At 40.9% G+C, this 20,086-nt stretch overlaps 1 protein-coding gene across 2 annotated transcripts in view; it reads right to left on the bottom strand.

Moving 5' to 3' along the window:
- The window catches only part of TTLL1 (TTL family tubulin polyglutamylase complex subunit L1), a 28,355-nt gene that overhangs the window by 2,482 nt on the left and 5,787 nt on the right, over nucleotides 1-20,086 (bottom strand). The window contains exons 3-9 of one of the 2 annotated variants that reach the window (XM_075210289.1): nucleotides 19,659-19,867; nucleotides 18,682-18,862; nucleotides 16,594-16,728; nucleotides 14,886-14,994; nucleotides 13,734-13,877; nucleotides 8,030-8,116; nucleotides 2,869-3,032 (exon numbers count right to left, since the gene is read on the bottom strand). In XM_075210289.1, coding sequence (XP_075066390.1) covers nucleotides 2,869-3,032; nucleotides 8,030-8,116; nucleotides 13,734-13,877; nucleotides 14,886-14,994; nucleotides 16,594-16,728; nucleotides 18,682-18,862; nucleotides 19,659-19,867 — 1,029 coding nt within the window. The remainder of the gene's footprint in view (nucleotides 1-2,868; nucleotides 3,033-8,029; nucleotides 8,117-13,733; nucleotides 13,878-14,885; nucleotides 14,995-16,593; nucleotides 16,729-18,681; nucleotides 18,863-19,658; nucleotides 19,868-20,086) is intronic. The other variant, XM_075210290.1, reaches the window with a different exon arrangement.

Raw genomic sequence — 20,086 nt, 5'->3', positions numbered from 1 at the left:
TCCCTGGTGAGTGAAATATTATTAATAAGGAAATGCAGGGTTCAACAGAATACAGTACAAAGATACACGCATTAGTATTTCTTAATAATTTAAGCTAAGCATAAGTCAATCTATATCTAAAGAACAGTCTGCAAATGTATATATTGGAATTCACAATCTTCACATTAGATTTTGAACATAATATTTAATATTTTATACTGAATACATGAAAAACATATTTAAAAGTTTTTTTGTGGATAAATTCCTAGTGCTAACTCACTAGCAGGGGGTTTAATGGTTAACTGACTGAGTGTGAGCTGACCATGGAGGTAACAGTTGTTCCTCTATGTCATTCCTGACAGGTCTGCTTCATAGAACTATGGAAGAAATGAGCTACGGAGCAATGAACATACATTGTATTATTTGTACGCTCTATGATCCCGATTTAGAATTGGACACAAGTCCATTTATGCCATATAAAAAGTTTCCGCACTGCGCACAACGTGCATTCATATATTTAGTAGAGTTTATCTTATAGTTGCTTTCCCATGTTCTTGGAGAGATGGGTCGGAGGCATTCAGTAAGTTCAGCACAGTAAGGGGGTGGATGCAGGTCATCCAAGCTCTTTAGAGATTTTGACTTACACATGTCTTTATGTTGGGTATCTTTGTGCAGGGTGCACCTATGCGCTAGATATAAAATCTATTTACATATATGTAGAACAAAATAGTATCGAGGATGCAAATGCATGGGCACAAGATTTAGCAAATATTTACGCTGAACTCTAGTGATGCCATATATGTTTTTTATGACATAGGACATTCATTATGTGCTTTCAGCCCTAAGTATCTACTTCCCGATATATCTACCCTACACTTATCTATATCAGGTTTAGTGTGTTATATTGCTTGCTAACTTTGGAATGATGTATTACAGATTGTACTGGGGAATGGGATATAAAAGGGTAGTGGTCTTCACTAAACCCACATCAGATAGAGATACGGTCTCACGCGGATTCATACAGACCCTGACAGATTATGTTACTGACACTATCGGGGAGTTGAGTCCTGGCTTCTTTATTGCTGGTCTGGAGCCGCAGAGACAGTCATTTCTTGGATTGTAGTTCTTGAGAAACAATTATCAGGGATATCTAATTACTGAATGAGTTTCACCTTCTCCTAAGCAGTGACCTCTGGGCTATTTAACACCAGCAGCTTCCTGTTCCCTGTGTCTGATTATCGGTCTTTACCTGTGGTCTCGTCTTGGTACTACTGGTAATTGCATACTAAAGTGGCTCGTTCTTGGCTATGTCTTTGCATGCTTACCCGTGTACTGACCTCGGCTTGTTTAAACTACGTTCAACTTCTAACTGCTCTGACCTTAACGTGTTCCCGATTTCTTCCACTCTGGCAACTGGACCCCTTCTCTGATACCATGTCCGTTACAGACGTTTACACGCATACTTTATATGTTACAACATTATTTCATCACTTTATATGCCACATTTTCCTAGTAAGCTATTACTCATTATCATAAACTTGTTGGGTATTTCCACTTAGAAATGCTGTCTTTTACATTACATACATTGTTACTGAGCTTAAGATCATTTCCTTAGTTGTACAGCTATCTTTGGCCACAAATGACTTCCTGCTGTATTTTTCAGCAGCTTCTGAACATGACACAGGTATATTACTATCATATTTCAAATATCACTTATGCAAATGCCCAAAAAGGTCTTTCCATAAATAAAATATTGCCTCTGATTGGCTGGAGTGTGGGAAAACTGATTGGCTACTTGTGTACTAGACCTCAAGTGAGCTATGAATACACTGCACAATATCAAGGAGGTTCATTGACAAATTGCAACAGAGTTTTTTAACCATTAGATTACTTGAGAAAAAAAGATCCATAAGGATTTAGGTGTGAAATAATGAGATGGGACAGGGGAACTGGTGTCTTCCTACTGTGTGGAACTACCGGTTCCAATGTGACCTGGCTGCCAGGGCATGCTGGTGCTTGTAGTTCTACAAGCACTAGCATGCCCAAGCAGTTCATGGTTGGCAATGATTGCTGGGACTAAGGGTGTTTGGGAAGGCTCACTTTTGTTTCCTAGGCCTCAGAACTAAGTCCTGCGCATTTACAGATCACTATCCAAATTTCCTGGGATCACTGATTCCTGTCATTTTTGGGGCATCCAGGTAACCTGTCTGTTTTTCTATTAACGACAACTCATTATTATAAACGATATAGAATATAGTATCTGGATTTAACCATTACCATCTTATTCAGGTGTCTAATTGTTATGTTCTTGCCCTTAGATTTGCCCTCATTCAAGATGGCCGTGATTGCCTCATGAAGTTTCCATCTTGGATCTCTGATATGAACTTGCCCTTACAATAGCCCTTATCCAAGATGGCCGTGATTGTCTCAGGAAGATTCCATCTTGGATCTCATTTCCTGTTTGGGCCTAGAAAAGGCACTTCCTGTTATGCAGCCTTTGCTCGAGTATTGTGTTTGTGTCTGAACCAGATGCTTCCACAGAACCTTGCTCCCTTGTGATTTGGAATACAATTACTTGGTACCTCTACAGGATAGTTATCCTGTTGATACTTTGGACTTGCTTGCTGGACATTTAAGATTTATTCCTGTATCAAAATAAATCCTGTTTACTACAGTACTACCTGGCTATTGGGTTCCGTTTGTAATACCAGAAGTGTGACACTAATAATGTAAACTACAGCCCCGGGGAGCTGTCCTGACTCTTGTTGTCACAGCAGTGCAGCGTATTACACAGATGTATACACAAAAGTTTCATGGACATGTCATGCTATAATATCTTGTTATTGTAAAAATAAAATTTATATTACCAAATAAGTGGTCAGAACTTACAAGATTTCATAGCTTCCAAGAGCTTCTTTGGGTGGGACCTTGTTACACTTGCAGTCGGGAATCTCTCCATTGGGAACGACTATATTGAGCGTGTCATTAATGAGGTTGTATTTCAGGATGCGGTCGTTAGCCGTGCTTGACGTAAGAGACGGAGAAGCGTTAACCTGTCGAATACAAAAGTCACTCGGTCTGTTCACAATCAATGCAAGGCATACAGGCATGATAATGTAAATATATTAAATGGGAGGAATCACAAAGTTATTGTTTCTCATATGCTGTGCAAAAGTAAACATGGCTAAAGGTTAAAGGGCACTTGATGTTTGCACACACATGGGAGGCAACTGTTTTGTGGTCCAATTTATTATTGTTTATTTATATATTGCCAAGACCAGGCCTATGGCATTCCAGGTGTTGTGAAACTACAAGTCCCAGCATGCTTTGCCGGCAGATAGCCAGCCGATAGTAAGGCAAGGTATGCTGGGACTTGTAGTTTCACATCATCAGGTTGGCCAGGTCTGGCCTAGATATTACACAGATAATATGTACCCTTCACATCACTCCCCGGCCAATGAAGCTCACAGTTCTCTATCTCAGGACCATACACATAATTCTGTCTGAAGCCAACTAACCTTACGGTATGTTTTTGGACTGTGGAAGGAAATCGGTGCACCAGGAGGAAACCCACACAAACACAGGGAGACGATACAGTGCCTATAGCTACAATGATTAGGGGGCGCCTACACCACTGAAGGAGTGTGTCACTCATATGGTGATTTAAATGCCTCACTGGCGCCCCCACATGGAGCGCCGGCTGATGACATGAAGGAGAAGCAGCCATTAGCTTCTTAGGTGCTTCTCCAAATGTGGTGTTTGGCTCTGATGTCAGTCACGCTCTCTGTCTGAGGCGCAGAGGATGCTGCCCCCACCCCAGCACTGTGAGGCAGCGATGCCAATCACCGCGCTGCATTCAAAAGCATGTGGCCATTTACACAGGTAACACTGTCTTTCTGCCCATAGCAACCAATCAGATTGTCTCTCTCATTTTTCTACTATATTTTAGAAAATGAAAGCAAGCATCTGAATGGTTGCCAAGAGCAACACCACCTTGTTACCCACTGAAAAGTGGTTATCAAGAACCAGAGACATCACTGAGAATGCAGCTGTCACAGATTACTGGTAATAACATGGCGGCCTCCATGTCTGAGGAACAGGTGCACTTTCAATAAGAGAAAATAGCATAATTTAGAATATATATATATATATATTTGTTTCCAAACAATGCCTTGCAAGCTACACTACAACTGGTTTTATCAAGTGTACTATTTGTTTTATGCCTACATGTGTCACTTCTTCAATCTCCATCCACAGAAACCATTTGTCAGCTTAACTATTATATATGGACCTCCTCGTGGGTCTAATAAAATTACTTCAGCAAAGATTTCAGGGTTTAAAATACAAGTCTCCTTATATATTAGAGCTACTGGTAAGAGTCACAACCATGTATGTCAGAACTGAAAATATTGGAGATAAATTTGAGGGGAGGTTTTTCTCCATTACACAGCAGACTTCCTGTCAGTAAACTAAGGATAGTGCAACCAGGATTTCTTGGATATTAGATTTAATGGTCTGTTAAAGTGGGATTAGGCAACTTCGACAAATAACCAGGCATTTTACATATTTTATGTCTCGCAATGAAAGCTTACTATATCGAGTGGAGTGGTTGAATTATGTGGAGTGGTCTCCTGCTCAGTGTCACGATGGAATGTTGAGAGACACAGCATGTGATTACACTTCAGAACCAGGTGTTAGCGGTGGATTACAACAAGGACGGATGGAGTGCTAGCCTGGGGCTCAGAGCTCTACGAAGGTGTAAACATTTACATATCCTTTATTTAAAACAAGCAAAGACAATGTAAAAGAAAATATGATATTTAAAATAGCTGTTTTGCGTGTAGCCAATTTAAAACGCCAAAACACACTGTTGCTGCCAAAGGGACCAATAGGCTGTTAAAGATGCACCTAAGCCACTTCTGCAACGTGGAAACAGTTAGTTCAATCCACAGTTTACAATCTTACAGATGCTTAATAAGGAGTGTAAGTCTTTACCTGTATTTTTAGTGCACTTCTGAGTTTTAAGCAGGCAGTTTCAGGCAGAAGACCTATTTCAAATATCAATAAATATTCTAGTGAGCCGTTGTGCCCAACACAATGATTTGAAAAAAATAGAAACCAGCAACAACATTTTTGAGTAGAGTTGGCCCTTAATCTGCCATTGTCAGGTGGTAAAACAGCAATCCTAAACCAAGAAGGGGGGGGGGGGGTAGGGGGCACACAAAATGAAAATGGTTACTATAGGAAGATTTCAATATAAATTATTTTTTTTGTGTGAAATCGTACAAAAACAACTGTATCCACCTTATAAACAGGTTTAAAGAGGTTAACGAAAGGTGGACAACCACTGCAAACATTCTGAAGATAGTGGCCCTTTAATGTGACCCCGTCACCCACACATAGCGGAGGCAGCCATCTTGTGGACCGAACAACTATTCAGCTTATCAATTCACTACACACAAAGCGTCTGATTCGTTAAGTAGCGGAAATGTGGTTACGTTCCGTATTATGTTAAATTACTCTGAGCATGACCGGTGCCAGAGAGCGCCAGTGTACAGCCTGTGATGTCATGGGCGGAAGGGAATCAATGTACTGTAAGGGCGTCCGCTGCTTGCCATGGTCAAAGCTTCAACTGGGTCACACGGTATTGATTTAAGCTACTATTCTGGATCTAGTTAGGTAGTTGGGTTAGATAGTTACGAAGTGATGCTGTGTGTTTTTATGCTGCAAACAACCAACTAAAAACACTTTATTAAAAACCAAAACAGTAAGGACGTGCCGGGCTCCGGCGCACACAGCAGCGCCTGATTCAAGCTGTGGGCATCTCACAGGTACGGTTGTGGAGTTAAAGGGGCGTGTTAGATGCGTTTATTATCTGTCGTATCACTTGCACCAGCTACAGGTGTAAGTGACGAGTGATAGTGATCATTGCTGTGTATGCAGCTAGAACATGTGTTTACAATCAGGAACAACTGTAAAATGTATTTTATGTACAGTAGACATTAATAACATTCTAATAAATTAATTTTATGGGGTCGGGGGTAAAGAAAAATAAAAAAAAAATAATTGACTATATTATTAACAGATGACAATAATAATTTTTTTGTTCTGTGCGTCCTTTTGGGGGTTTATATTCCAGATATGTATAGGACGTATCCTGCAGTGTTAGAGCAGAGGGGACCTAGACCTGTATTCATTAGACGTATCTTTACATCCGCTCCTTGTTCAATACGTACGTGTGTATGCCCGGATTACATGCGTTTCTAAAAAACACACAATATGTTCATTTTGCGTGCCTTAATGAATCAGGCCCAAGGTGCTTTATGTCTCAGAGATGTCACTGTGTTCACATGAATGTTTGTTGAGCTCGCAGGACGGCCGTTTCCACAGTGTGCAGCTGACAAGTCCACTGTGACTTTTTCATACCAAGCGGCTAATAGAGGATGAACCTCATTTATGAAGAGAGCTGGATGCGCACTACAGAACACTTTGCTTTGCACTGGTGCTCTTAGATGGTCCATCCAGCGCACATTAAGGTACACACCTCCCCTGATTTTGGCAGCTAATAGTGCACCTCAATGTGCACAGAGGCAGAACAATCTGTAGGAGGTGCCCTCCATCACTGCTCCACAAAGCTCGGAGCGCCTACTGCATACTTTATTCGGAACCCCCACACTCCGCACAGTGCTTGTGTAAACTGCTGATCTTCCGCAAATGCGGCTAAACTGCTCCTACACACCCTGGCAGAAATCTACGTTATGCACAAATTGTGGGTCCAAAGCTGTAGCTGCGATTCGGAGCGACCGTTTTGCGCAACTTTAATTACCGCACCTCACTGCAATATCCTGCAATCATTTTACTTACAGGAAGCCGGCTGTGCTTAGGAAAATCATCTTCCCCACAATCAGAGACATTATCTGAAATAGCTCCAGTTCTGAAAGGCAGGGAGGACCAATGACAATCTGCATTCCTTTGATAGCTACTTGTGATTGGTCCCGTCCCCCCCTGCATTGGTGGCTTAGTGGTTAGCACTTCTGCCACACATCGCTGAGTACATGAGTTCAATTCCCGTCCATGGTCTTATCTGTGTGGAGTTTGTATGTTCTCCCTGTCTTTGCGTGGGTTTCCTCCGGGTGCTCTGGTTTCCTCCCACACTCCAAAAACATACTGGTAGGTTAATTGGCTGCTATCAAGTTGACCTTAGTCTTTCTCTATCAGTGTGTGTTAGGAAATTCAGACTGTAAGCTCCATTGGGACAGGGACTGATGTGAATGAGTTCTCTGTTCAGCGCTGTGGAATTAGTGGCGCTATATAAATAAATGATGATGATAGCCCCTCCCCCATGTTTTCAGCCAAGACTGTAAGAGGAACGGAGGAGGCGCAGGAAGAACAGTTGCAGGTACCAGCCACCAGGGCTCTGGCTAGGGGAGGGGGCACCTTAGTAAGAGGTTTTATTAGTTGGTACAGCAGCATTAAAGAGGAACATGACAACATTAAATATGCTCAAAACTGTATATTTATATTAATTCACTGCAAAGAGCTGCGCCATTAATGTCACATTACCAGTAATTTAATATGTTATGTGATTTTATGAAGGAAAGAAAAAATCCTTGAGGGTGGAGGTAGTTCAGGTTTGGAAGTATTTTTCCCTGTAAATATAATGTAGAAAAACCTGTCACATTGTGTCATTGGCAAAAGGACATTTCAACCACAGACTCAAACAGCCAAATTACCTTTATAGTGGTAGAATATGTACTTGGCTTTACCAAGCTAGAACTTTTGACGCATCTGGTTTGCAGCACAAAGAACAGAACCAAGAAGAATCAATCGTTATGTAAGTGAAGGGAGCAGGTGATTGAACGGTTATTCAGCTCTCTGCCCAAACAGAATAGTCCGACTCCTCTCTGGTACAAAATCCCCACTATACACTCACAAGATTCAGCACAATTCTCTTTAACAAATAGAGACTAGACCCAATTTCTGTGTAAATGAACAAGAAAACCCCTGTATCAGTTTATTATACAACACCGAATCTCAGCCAATCACTCACCTCGATTAGCCACGGCTTCAACCTGTCATCTATGATGATGTCATAACCGTAACACTCAAAGCAATGCTTGTCGTTATTCATCACCGGCTAAAGACAAGAAAGGCAGCGTGTAAGACCGTGGAGCAAAAAAGCTGCAAAAGAAATCAACTGTGAAACGAGAATGTCAGTGAAAAAAATGTCAATAAACCTTCCTTCCCCAACTAATACAACCTCAGGGGTCCAATGCCCGGGGGACCTAAATAGATCTGAGGCTACTTACCCACATCCCGGCTGCCTCCGTCATGTTAATAACAGTTCAATAGAGCCTGTTTACATACACACGTTAAGCGATAGTTATTGATGCCAGCAGGGTCAGCGTCAGCCCCTCTGGGATATATAGGGTATAACATTCTGTGAAACCGGACGTTAGCCGCGAACCTTCATTTAAGCACCCTCTCATGAAAGCTAGGTGTGGTCTGGTATACTTTGCACAATTAAATCAATTGTACATTTGCGTATACCCAGGATAACATTGTTTATAACTTTCTAAAGGAAAGTCAGACAACTAAGAGACAGCAAATTTTGGCAAACTTTCCAACTCTCGCTGCCTAGAGGACTCACAAAGCTGTGTAGGTCGTGACATTCTGTCTGCAGCATCCAATGCGATGTCTGTACAGCACTAATCCGTTCTACCCCCTATGTCAATTCTCCAGGTGGTTAGAAACACAGAAGATATCAGAACAAGCTCCCCCTCTAGGATCAGACTGGCTACTGCAGCTACCAGAAGTTCTATTGTAGGGCCCTAAGCCTCATTTGGCCCCAGTACCATGATGCTTGGCAGAAGAAAACACGGCAAAGGTCATTTTATTGTTCCCAAATGCATAAAAACCATTCCAAACACTCAAACTTCTCGAATTTTGTTGACTTTAATAAATCTTGTAGAGGGGAAAGTATATGATAGTTTTAGGTTATTAACTTTGAAGGCTATGAGCAAATTTAGGGAGTTGTGTCTGCCACCTTTTTGCTATACTTTGAACCCTGTATACACCACTAATGACATCAGCCTTAACGATATCATACCCATCCCGTGACAATAAGTCCTCTACATTAATATGCAATTAGTGTATTCTCTGAACTGCACAATAGAATTAATATATCCACAGATAACAGTCTGATTCTCACAAACCTGTCCCCGAATAAACCTTCAAAGGGTTGTGGCATTAAAAAGGAGGAATCTCATGTAATCACTGCAATGTGATCCCTGATATTACTCTGCCGAGACGATAAACCACATCACAGGCAGCGCTGACTCAGCGGAGAAACGTTTTATCCCAAAAGAGACCGATAAGCGTTTACATGGAGTTTAGTCTGCACCTGTAACCAGTTAAAGAATACTTTAATGATACGTCGTTAACTGCTCACTGACCAGGCATCTAGGGGTGGACACCGACAGGAGTGCCAGAGAGTCACGGAACCTTACAATAAGTAGACCTGAGACTGTTAAATTGTACTAGACGTCTCTAACCTTGTGTGGTGCCAACGTTCTCCTGCCAGACAAGAGATTGTGGTTAACACACTAGACTAAGAAATTAATAACTGGGGTTTCTAAACAGCGCTGGCTCCCAGGGACTTAGGAAAATTTCACTTTCCATCCGCAACTGCGGTTTAACCCTCGGTACTGAGAATCGTGGTTTGCCTGGCAGAAAATGATACTATAGAGTCAATGGTTTATAGAGTCAAAACATTGCATTGCGTAGGTAAATGTGGGCTAAATAAAAGAAATAGCTGATGAAATATTAAGAGAGGATCACCAACATCACCATTTATTTATATAGCGCCACTGATTCCGCAGCGCTGTACAGAGAACTCATTCACATCAGTCCCTGCCCCATTGGAGCTTACAGTCTAAATTCCCTAACACACACACACACACACACAGACAGACTAGGGTCAATTTTGATAGCAGCCAATTAACCTACCAGCATGTTTTTGGAGTGTGGGAGGAAACCGGAGCACTCAGAGGAAACCCACGCAAACAGGGGGAGAACATACAAACTCCACACAGATAAGGCCATGGATGGGAATTGAACTCATGGCCCCAGCGCTGTGAGGCAGAAGTGCTAACCACTTAGCCACCATGCTGCCCTAATGCATCTAACACGCCCCTTTAACTCCACAACCCAGTAAATGCAACCGCAAGGCTGGAAGATAGTTGCGCATTAGTTCCCATAATCCTCCTGGCCCACAGCCTGCAGAAGTTCGCACAAAGATGGTTCTGCATAGGTTTATCACCTCAAAGCCGATTGCATGAGCTAAATTGGTGGGAGGGGCATTAAACATTCCCTTTGGGAAGAAAGATTTAGAAGTTTTAAGTCAGATTCCATTCAGCTACAAAAGTCACTGAGTTGGCTGTCAACTTTCAGCTTCAATAAATGTGGGAGGGGCCAAGTGCCATGTGACCTGTAAAGGTTCGATCACATATAATGTGCTCTTAGGTTTTAGCTTTTAGTTTTTTTAAAATTATGACGACGTTCCTTTGTTATGAGGACAAATAACCTCTCAGAGCCTGATTAAACTCTTCCTGTGCTCTAGTATTTATCTATTTGGAAATCTTGGCAACAGCTCGTTTGTAAATAGTAATAACATTTATTCTAAGTTAAGTGGTCCTTTAAACAATCAATAGACCAACCCCTCGAGCTGGCCCTGTTTTATACTCAAGAGGCAGCGATGATGTGTAATTTTCCCTGATGCAGAATCCCAGTAAATCTGCGGCATTATTCCACTACTATACATACTTCTATGGCCAAGAACCCCCCAAATGCAATTGATTTTAAACCATGCATTCAGGCGCCTCCACTTACAGAAAACACGTGTACTTAGGTTACAGGAAACCACATAAGTACATGGGCAGCTAAACTAGTTCAGTACTTTGTAATTATATTTTACACACTGCTTACCATCAGCCACATCAACCGGCAGCAACGATCTCTTGGCCTGAGAACCCAAATTCTACCAAAGTGGGACAGAAAACGGCAGAAAACACTGGCGCCACCTGCTGGCAGCTATCTCTTAGTGATTGACATTTTGTTTGTATGCATTAAAATCAGATTAAAAAGGGTAAGAAACGCACAACAAATTAATTTCTATGGCACGATTCATAGGACTTTAATTTGTATTTATGTGACTTACTAGTTGTTAAAATCCTTGTGATCATCACTCATCCCTTCCGGTCATCTCTCCCGCTTACCATTAAACATCTTTCTCTTCTGTCCAATCCACACTTTTGTTTCTTACATTGAGCAAGCTCTACGGGCTTGTAACTAAATATTAGGGTAGACCTATTCTGTCTGTGAGATGGACTGCCTGTCTCCTTCAACACCCCATATTCATATTACTAGATATATTATACTGGTGGTAGAAGTGGGCTGTCATTTGGAGGTATGTCATACCGCCACTTCTCCTACTGCCTTCATTATAAAACAATCACATTCCACTCACTTACATTTTCCTTACCGCCACTTCTAAACTTCGACCATTGCTTATAGGTAGGTAGGTGTACCCTGATACCCGATGCAAAACCCTTTTTATTAAATAAGACTGCGATGAAAACATAATTAGGCATAAATGTAAAGGAAGGAGAATATTAAATTAAATTTACTGTAAAATGTTACATAAAAAAACTGTATAAATATGTATAAAAGAAAAAAGTGTAAATTTTCTATAAAGGAGCCCCTATGAAAGATACGGAACCCCTTACTTGACTACCGGAAGACTTCCCCTGAGCTTCCTCTCTGAGCCAATGAGAAGAGGCTGCTGACATGAGGAGCGGCAGAGGAGCCACTTGTGGCTGTCAGTGCACAGTATGAGAAATAATGTAAGGAGACAGGGGATAAGCGAGAGAGCAGAAAAGCAGATAGAGTGAAAGAAACGAAAAGTAGAAGAGGATGAGGAGAAAGAGAAGAGAGACTGTCAGGGAAAGGAACGGAAAGTATAAATGAGTAGATGAAGAGCACAGAGGGAGAGACTGGCGGGAGGAATGGAAGGTAAAGGGGGCCTTATCTGTGTGGAGTTTGTATGTTCTCCCTGTGTTTGCGTGGGTTTCCTCCGGGTGCTCCGGTTTCCTCCCACACTCCAAAAACATACTGGTAGGTTAATTGGCTGCAATCAAAAATTGACCCTAGTCTCTGTCTGTCTCCCTCTCTGTCTGTCTTTGTGTGAGTGTGTGTATATATTAGGGAATTTAGACTGTAAGCTCCAATGGGGCAGGGACTGATGTGAATGAGTTCTCTGTACAGCGCTGCGGAATTAGTGGCGCTATATAAATAAATGATGATGATGATGATAATTAGACAGAAGAAAGCAACGATGCTAAGGGAGAAACGGTAAGTGATGGGGAGTGCACCGCAGATAAAGAAAGTGATAGACTGAAGGGGAAATGGGAGATACAAAAGTAACAATAAGAGAGAACTGTCAGATAAAGGGAAATCAGCAGAGGGCGAGAGCAGACAGATTGGAGAGATACAGAGATAATAGATGTTTCCTGAAGCAGAGAGAGGAGTAGCTGAGAAGGGAATAAACAAGAGATGCTGTGGACAGGAATATAACCAGCGAGCCACAAGGGAGAACAAAGAGACAATACATATTGCTATGAAGGAATTAAAATAGAGACTAATAGGTAATAAGTTACTATGGTAGTAGTTCCAGAAAGGGAAACCGTGTGTAAATAAAATACCTGGGTTTATGAATACTAGGTACAACAGTAAGGTTAAGATGACGCTTATAGTAAAGTTTATAGTTACGTTTTAGTCTGAAAGGTAACGGAGGGACGACTAGAGACAGGCAGACGGCGTGGAATCAGGAAGGAAGTGTAGGATTAGGTCTAATGAACAGGGCAGGTGAGGGTAGAGATAACCACCGGTAGACCACGGAGAGACGACCGGACCCAAACAAGGAGGATCAAGTCACCAGTACAACGAGGACTGCACCACGGATAAGCCGCACAAACAGGAGACTCACACAATAGATATAAATGGTAAAACTAAAACACACCAGTGACTACATACACAACAAATAGGACACAAATCCTCCCACATCCTGGCCAGGAGAATGACACGAGTATCAGTATTTAAAATTTGCCCAGATAAGAGACTACAACACTAAGAACCAACGGGTACAGACTGAGGACCTAGAGCGGAGGACCAGTGCCGGGCATCGAGGTTTGGAAGAAGATGACTCATTCGCATCTTTAAGAATTAGAACGATCAATTAAAACGGAGACTACAAACAGAAGCAATTCAGCATCTGGACTAGAACACTACATATTACTTTTAATTCTATTTTTCTCCTGTTTTCTCATCTTACTTAAGGTTTATTAATTGGCATTATGATACAATAATATTTTGAAGGGAGGGGGTAAATTCTGAACCTTTTTTATTAAGTTTTTTTTATTTATTTACTGTGATTGATATAATAATTATATCACTGCCTGTTGTTATTGATACTGAAATGGGAAATGTTATCTCTCTCTTTTCCCTTGAGTGCTTAGTATGGCTGCAATTTTCAGCATTCAGGGCCATTAGGGCTATAATGAGACTAAGAAAGACTAATAACATTCTGCTTGCTTTCGTTGTTCATTTTGTTGGCCAGAGATACCACAGTGTCCGGCACATGATAAGGACGTGTCCGCTCGCCCGGATCCCCAGACGGGTGTAAAGATCTGACTCACCGCCACAGCCTTCAGGGACTGTACGATAATCCAGTGGATTTCATCAAACAGTTTATCAGTGACGTCTCGTCCCCGCGTGCTCTCCAGGTACAGATGTAAATTACTTACTGTCCACTTCCCGCCGTGGATGTGATTGTAGTCATCCTGGAGCAGAAAACAACATCTTATTACTCAGCAGAGGCCACAGGCCAGACCTTAATGTTCCAGAAGAAGACAGAGCACTCAATTAGTAACTAAACTGCGGGTTTGAAAAAGTGGAGATATTGAGAGAGAGATTAAGAGATATTGCCTATAGCAACCAATCAGATTCTAGTTATCATCTATTTAGTACATTCTACAAAATCTAGAATCTGATTGGCTGCTGTAGGCAACATCTCCACTTTTTCAAACCCACGGTTTAGTCAATATACCCCACATCTTTGTTTATTGTATTATTTGCTGTATTGTAAAAAGGTGATCCTCATTAAAGCCGCTTCCCCTGCTCAATAATTAGAGTGTTTAGATCTTTCTTTCTAGCCTGATTTTTTTAAAATACTTTTTTCTAAATTTATGAAATGTACAGTCCCCTCTAAACATTAGGTTTGTGTCATTAACATAAATTGTTTTTTTTTATGGTTTAGAGTTTGCAAATGAAATGAACATGGTAAGCATAGTCACAAGTGAGCAAAGAGGCTTTGGAATGAGCATAATTCCGTCACCTGTACTTCCTCTGCTGTCACGTGATCACTCAGGAGCTTGGTGACTGACTGGCTCAGACTGAGAGATCAGGTGACAGTCTGCTGGGAACAACAACAAACCACTTGTTTCCAAAGGAGAGACACCGCTTTGCGGTGGCAATAAATGTGCCCCACTGATCGATTTTGTAAAGGGATCATTGAGTTTTAGGAGAAAAAATGAATCAGCTTCATTAAAGAGGTACACAATGTCCCGTTAAAATAACTATCAATAAAACTGTAGGTTAGTACTTACAGAAGTTTATACACATACAGTTTGCCCTTAATTGTCCCCCCCAGTGATCAAGTAATTCAGTACATAGGCCAAACCACCCTATCTGCCTGTCTATGGGCAGTTTTAGACAGCTGGATGATGCAGCAGGATTTTCTAAACAAATCCAGAAAGCACAACATTCGTAGGGTTCGAGAAACTTCTTACCCCGTGTTTCTGAATAGCGACATTCGTCAAATGCACAAACATATTGTCCAGCTCATTTGTGCTGGGCGTGTATTTTACAGTGCAGAAACGACAAAATCCCAGTTTGTACCTAGAGTAAAATCACATATATTAGGGTTTGTAACCTTAAATAAACAACTGGAATAAAAGCATCATGTTGTCCTTGACAGTAAGATGTATGGTATTACTATGCGACCAGTAAAAAAATAAGGTAACAAAAGTGCCTTATTACCATTCTTAGCGCTCAGAGCCTGCAAATTATAACACAAACTATGTGTTTCCAAATAAGCAACCAATGTAATTGTTTCCAGTCTTTCAGTGCCAACGTCAAACACATGGGGCCGACTATCTACGACCAAAGGCCCAACACACTGTAAGATCGTAGTCATCACCAACATGGTCCGAATCGCTGCATGCATGAAATTGGTAAAGTTGTTCTGTTCCAGTTATATTGTGAAAGGGACGGAAACGTAGTTTGAAATAAGGATCGTTGATCCTTATACTGAAGTCAGAGGCCTTATACATTCATAGTTCTATCAGCTCTTGGTTTCAGCAAATTGAAAATATCTAGCTACGGAGTGAGACTGGGGCCAAGAATGGGGTCTTTGTTCTTGCTCTTTCCCAGCACACGGCAACCCCTAAAATCAGTCCTGAGTGAGGTCTGAAGAAACAATATTTAGCTCCAACATATAGGAGTATATTTACTAAACTGCTGGCTTGAAAAAGTGGAGATGTTGCCTATAGTAACCAATCAGATTCTAGTTATCATTTTGTAGAATGTACTAAATAAATGACAGTTAGAATCTGATTGGTTGCTATAGGCAACATCTCCACTTTTTCAAACCCGCAGTTTAGTAAATATACCCCTTAGTGTCATCGACATATTAAACAATAAATATATAAGCGCAAAAGTGACCTCTATCCTGAGTACACACTAAGCAACTAAACTAAAATAACTTAAGTAAATCAATCTTTTCATGGTGAAAGAGTAAAAAAAGATGTCACTTTTAATTTAGTGATTTACAGCCAAGAAAAGTATGTATAAACCATACAAATGACCAAATGTACATTAAATGCTTTAGTGGAAACAATACGAAAAAAACGGACGTATAGTGAACTGGTATATGTATGAAAAATGTAATACAGGTAAACGATTGGAGGAATTGCACTCACAGGCTAAAGAGCTGTAAAGTATTTGAAATGTAAGGGATGCTCTCCCCCTGTCAGAGACCAGCAGCAATTAGGTATCATGTTTTCTCAAGAAAGAAGCAGTGAACTTTATAACATAAAAGAGTGTTCGGCCGAGGTCGGGAGGAGAGAAAGATCCTGCATTACATTTCACTTTATACACAGTATTTTAACTCCTATATTTTAGTAGACTGGATGACAGACACTTTATTGGTTTAATTAAAGCACTTTTAGCTGGTAGGGAATGCTGGGAATTGTACACCAGGACACGTACAAATCAAAGGTGCCTGATTGGACAGGAGCCACAGCCAATCAAGTTTGCCTTTAAGGATGGTCATTCATTCCATTACGGAACGCTTTCAAAGTGAATCATGTGACACAAGTGGGCAGGGCCTGTTGCCTAAGTGCATATGGACGACAGACAGACACCAGTCAGTCTAAACTATGAAAATCATAACAAACCTAAAAGATTCTGTGTGTCTATCAAAAAACAATATCTTACATGAAACACTTGAGCGGCCGGTATGTCGACACAAGAACATACAGACGTAGGTCAAATTTCTTCCCTCCGATGAGCAGAGGATTATCGATGTACAAGGAGATGACGTAGGCTTCCTTGGATGACTGGGAAACAAACCTGAAGGATACAAGGACACAAAGACCAGATTCTGAGTGACAGCTACTTTATGATGGGTAAGTTTCACAGGCAAGTAAATAAAAGACAAATACTATAGAAAAATTATTATTAAGACTAATATAGAGCCAACATATCACTAGGGTATATTTTTAATGTCACTCTAAACGGAAGCCTATATAATAAGCACTGCGGTGGTACCGTCAAAATATTTGTTCTGTGATTGTCATCTCAGGATTGAGATAACAGAAGGAAATGAATCAGAAAATGCTTTATTATTTGAATAAAACATTTTTTTTTCAATGGTTAATATCAAAGAACTATATACAGGGTACTCAGAATTCAGAGCAAAAGATGCATTTGCCACGGAGGCAACGAATATGCAAAACATTATTTCCCTGCCTTGTAGAGCTCACGTAATTGTCATATAGTAATATAAACCACTAAAATAAGAGCGTGGCATATGGAAACAGAACTGGGTAGAAACGTAACTGGGGGGGAAAACAGGAAACAAACATGGAAGACAGAACAAGAGGGGAAGGCTGGGGAGGAAGAGAAGTTTATTATGATCTGTTAAGAGGATGAAAAGAAGGAAGAAACGAGGTAACATCCAATTGGCCTTAGCCATACAAAATCTCCTGCCGGTGGTATTTACCATGCCCGGGCTCATTGGCGAGCTCCTCCCATCTAAACTAACTAAAACCTCCTTCACCGCCAGCCTAACGTTGGCCGCAATGGATGAGCGGTTTCTCCGGCGACGATGAACTCCATTAGAAAGGTAAGCCTATCGCCATCTTGAATGGTGGCAATAGTCATTTATGTCGAAATATAGCAGTATTTACGTTTAGTATTATAAGTTTTATGCATATTAGTGAAACTGAATGTTCAGGTTGCACAGGAACTATTTCATGTTTAGTATCATTTTAATCCCCTATTCATCAGCAGTTGTCCGGTTCATTCGCCGAAGAGATCGCACATTGCATACTCTAGTTAGCGATGTAAGGTAATAAATGTTTAAAGTGATACAGACTGTAAAATGCTAATAGACTAGTTGAAACTGGATTCTTGGCGGGAAAGTCGGAGCACATCCCCTGGAGAGATGACCCCCACCTTTGGATATTTTGGTTTGAACTGGCCTATGACCTGCAGTACACTGGACCTTCCTGAAGCCTGGACCAATAGAAGCAAGCCACATTATCTGCATTGTTCTACTGTATTCACTGACTGCATATAAGCAGGGGCTCTGGACCTAGTGACCAGTCTTCTTTGACCACAGTCTTCAGACCTGAATGACTGTTCACTGGATCCAGAGCGCCTGCGATAAGTAACGGCTGTACTTGTTTTATTTTGCATTGTTATTCTGCTACTTTTGGATATTAAATTACTTTTGTGCTTTGGAAACACAAATCGAGATTCGACAATCATTATTGGATAGCGACAAAACGTGCATAACATTGGACTGCAGTGACCAACGTTGGACAGGTTAAGGAAGGAGAAATATCGGATTTCTCCTGCTTTAACCCCTATAAAAGCTGTTTTCTCCAGATTTTTGGCTCATTGCAGCTTAGTAAATAGACCCCATAGGGCCTGATTCATTAAGGAAAGTAAAGCAAAAAATAGGAGTAACTTTGCACCCTGGCAAAACCATGCTGCATTGTAGGGGGAGGTAAATTTAACATTTGGGGACAGGTTTATAATTGGGGTAGGACATGTCCTAGATCAACTTCAAATTTCAGTGTAAAAATAAAGCTATCAAGTATTTGTGTGCTAGATGAAAAAACAGCCAGTATTTAATTAAATAATAAACTAATTTGCATCCCTTGTACTGGTACTTGGCTTTGTCCAGGAGTAACCATGCTTTGCTCTCCTTAATGATTCAGGCCCATAGAGTTCAAAGCAAGAAAAACAGACCAACGCGTTTCTGTAAAGAGTCGGCAGAATGCATCGGTTACTCACGAGGAGGTTTTACTGTCCCTGGACCACTTCTTAATCTGTGACAGTTTGTTGATGAGAAAGATCCCTTTCCCCTGGGCTTTACCGCAGGGTTTCATGATCCAGGTGCTGGAGGGATTCTTCCTAAACTCTTCTACAAAGAGGTTATAATCTGCTGGAAGCATGAACGTGACAGGCACAAAATCTGCAAGAGAATATGGATCAGCCATAGAGTTAATGTCTGTGTCTCATGTACTCATATTTACAGCCAGGACTTTGATGAACATAGCTTAGTTGTAAATGTAGACACAAATGGACAACCCTACCTCTCCAAAGATAAGCAGCTGGTAGCTCTCAAATAGACAGGCATTCAGTCTACACCAGGACATGTACAAAGCAAAGGTGCCTGATTGGACAGGAGCTACAGCCAATCAAATCAATGTGCTGTATATAAAACAGAAATCCCACACTGGCTGCTGGAATAGCTAACACTGGTTTGATCTCTTGTCTGACAGCTCTCTGCTAATGAACTACAAGTGTGTGCAGATAACAGTGAGAGTTGGGCAACATCCTTAATATTAGTGTGTCTTAAAGATAAACTTATTTTGCATTGTGTACAATAAGGTAGACGAACATTGATTTAAATAGTACTATTAGTTTCCTGCCTTAAATGTGCAAGTCCCACGTCATGTTTTGTAACCAACAATAAATAAAGTAGTAGCTTTGAAAACTATGTCTTTAAATAGCTCCATAATTGTTTGACTGATGGTATTAGTTGTGTAACTATCATTGCAAGTTTATAAAATTTGTATTAAACTTCACAACCATTTATAGCTGACTGTATTGTAGTGAAAGGAGCAGATTTATGACCAGATAACACCTCTCATACTTGTGTACAATCAGGGATGGTGGATGGGATTAGACACATTTTCAGAACAGATGACACTAACTCCATGTTCGCTAACCGTAATAAAACTTCATGAATTGTGCTCATCACTAACCTAAATACAGATATTTGCCGTTCTCGTCCTTCTCTGCAAGCGGGCTCCCTTCCTTTTCCAGTTCTTTCCTGTATCTCTTGATGTTTTTCACCATCAGATCTTTCCTGGTCAGCTCGTAGTGGTTGGGAAAGTGATTGACAAGTTGGTCGTCGGACAGACGGAACCCGGTCTCCACACTGAAGCAGTTTCTGATGGTCTGCACGCTCATCCTGAAACGCGTGGTGCAGGAAATTAGAACACTGAAGACACTGTTGCATCCAGCCAAAGACTAAATAATTGGGTTAACGTGTAGCTGCACAATGTCCCTAGTTCTTAAAAATGGCTGCTCCACAGTATGTAATCAATGGGTACACTTTAAAAGCTCAAAGATATATTTTTTTCTTCGTTAAAATGATAACTATTATTATAATGTACTTTATTTACAAGGC

Source organism: Mixophyes fleayi, chromosome 4, assembly GCF_038048845.1.
Source record: "Mixophyes fleayi isolate aMixFle1 chromosome 4, aMixFle1.hap1, whole genome shotgun sequence".
NCBI lineage: Eukaryota > Metazoa > Chordata > Amphibia > Anura > Limnodynastidae > Mixophyes > Mixophyes fleayi.
Note: the sequence above shows the minus strand (reverse complement) of the source record. Positions and strands in the feature narration are given on the sequence as shown.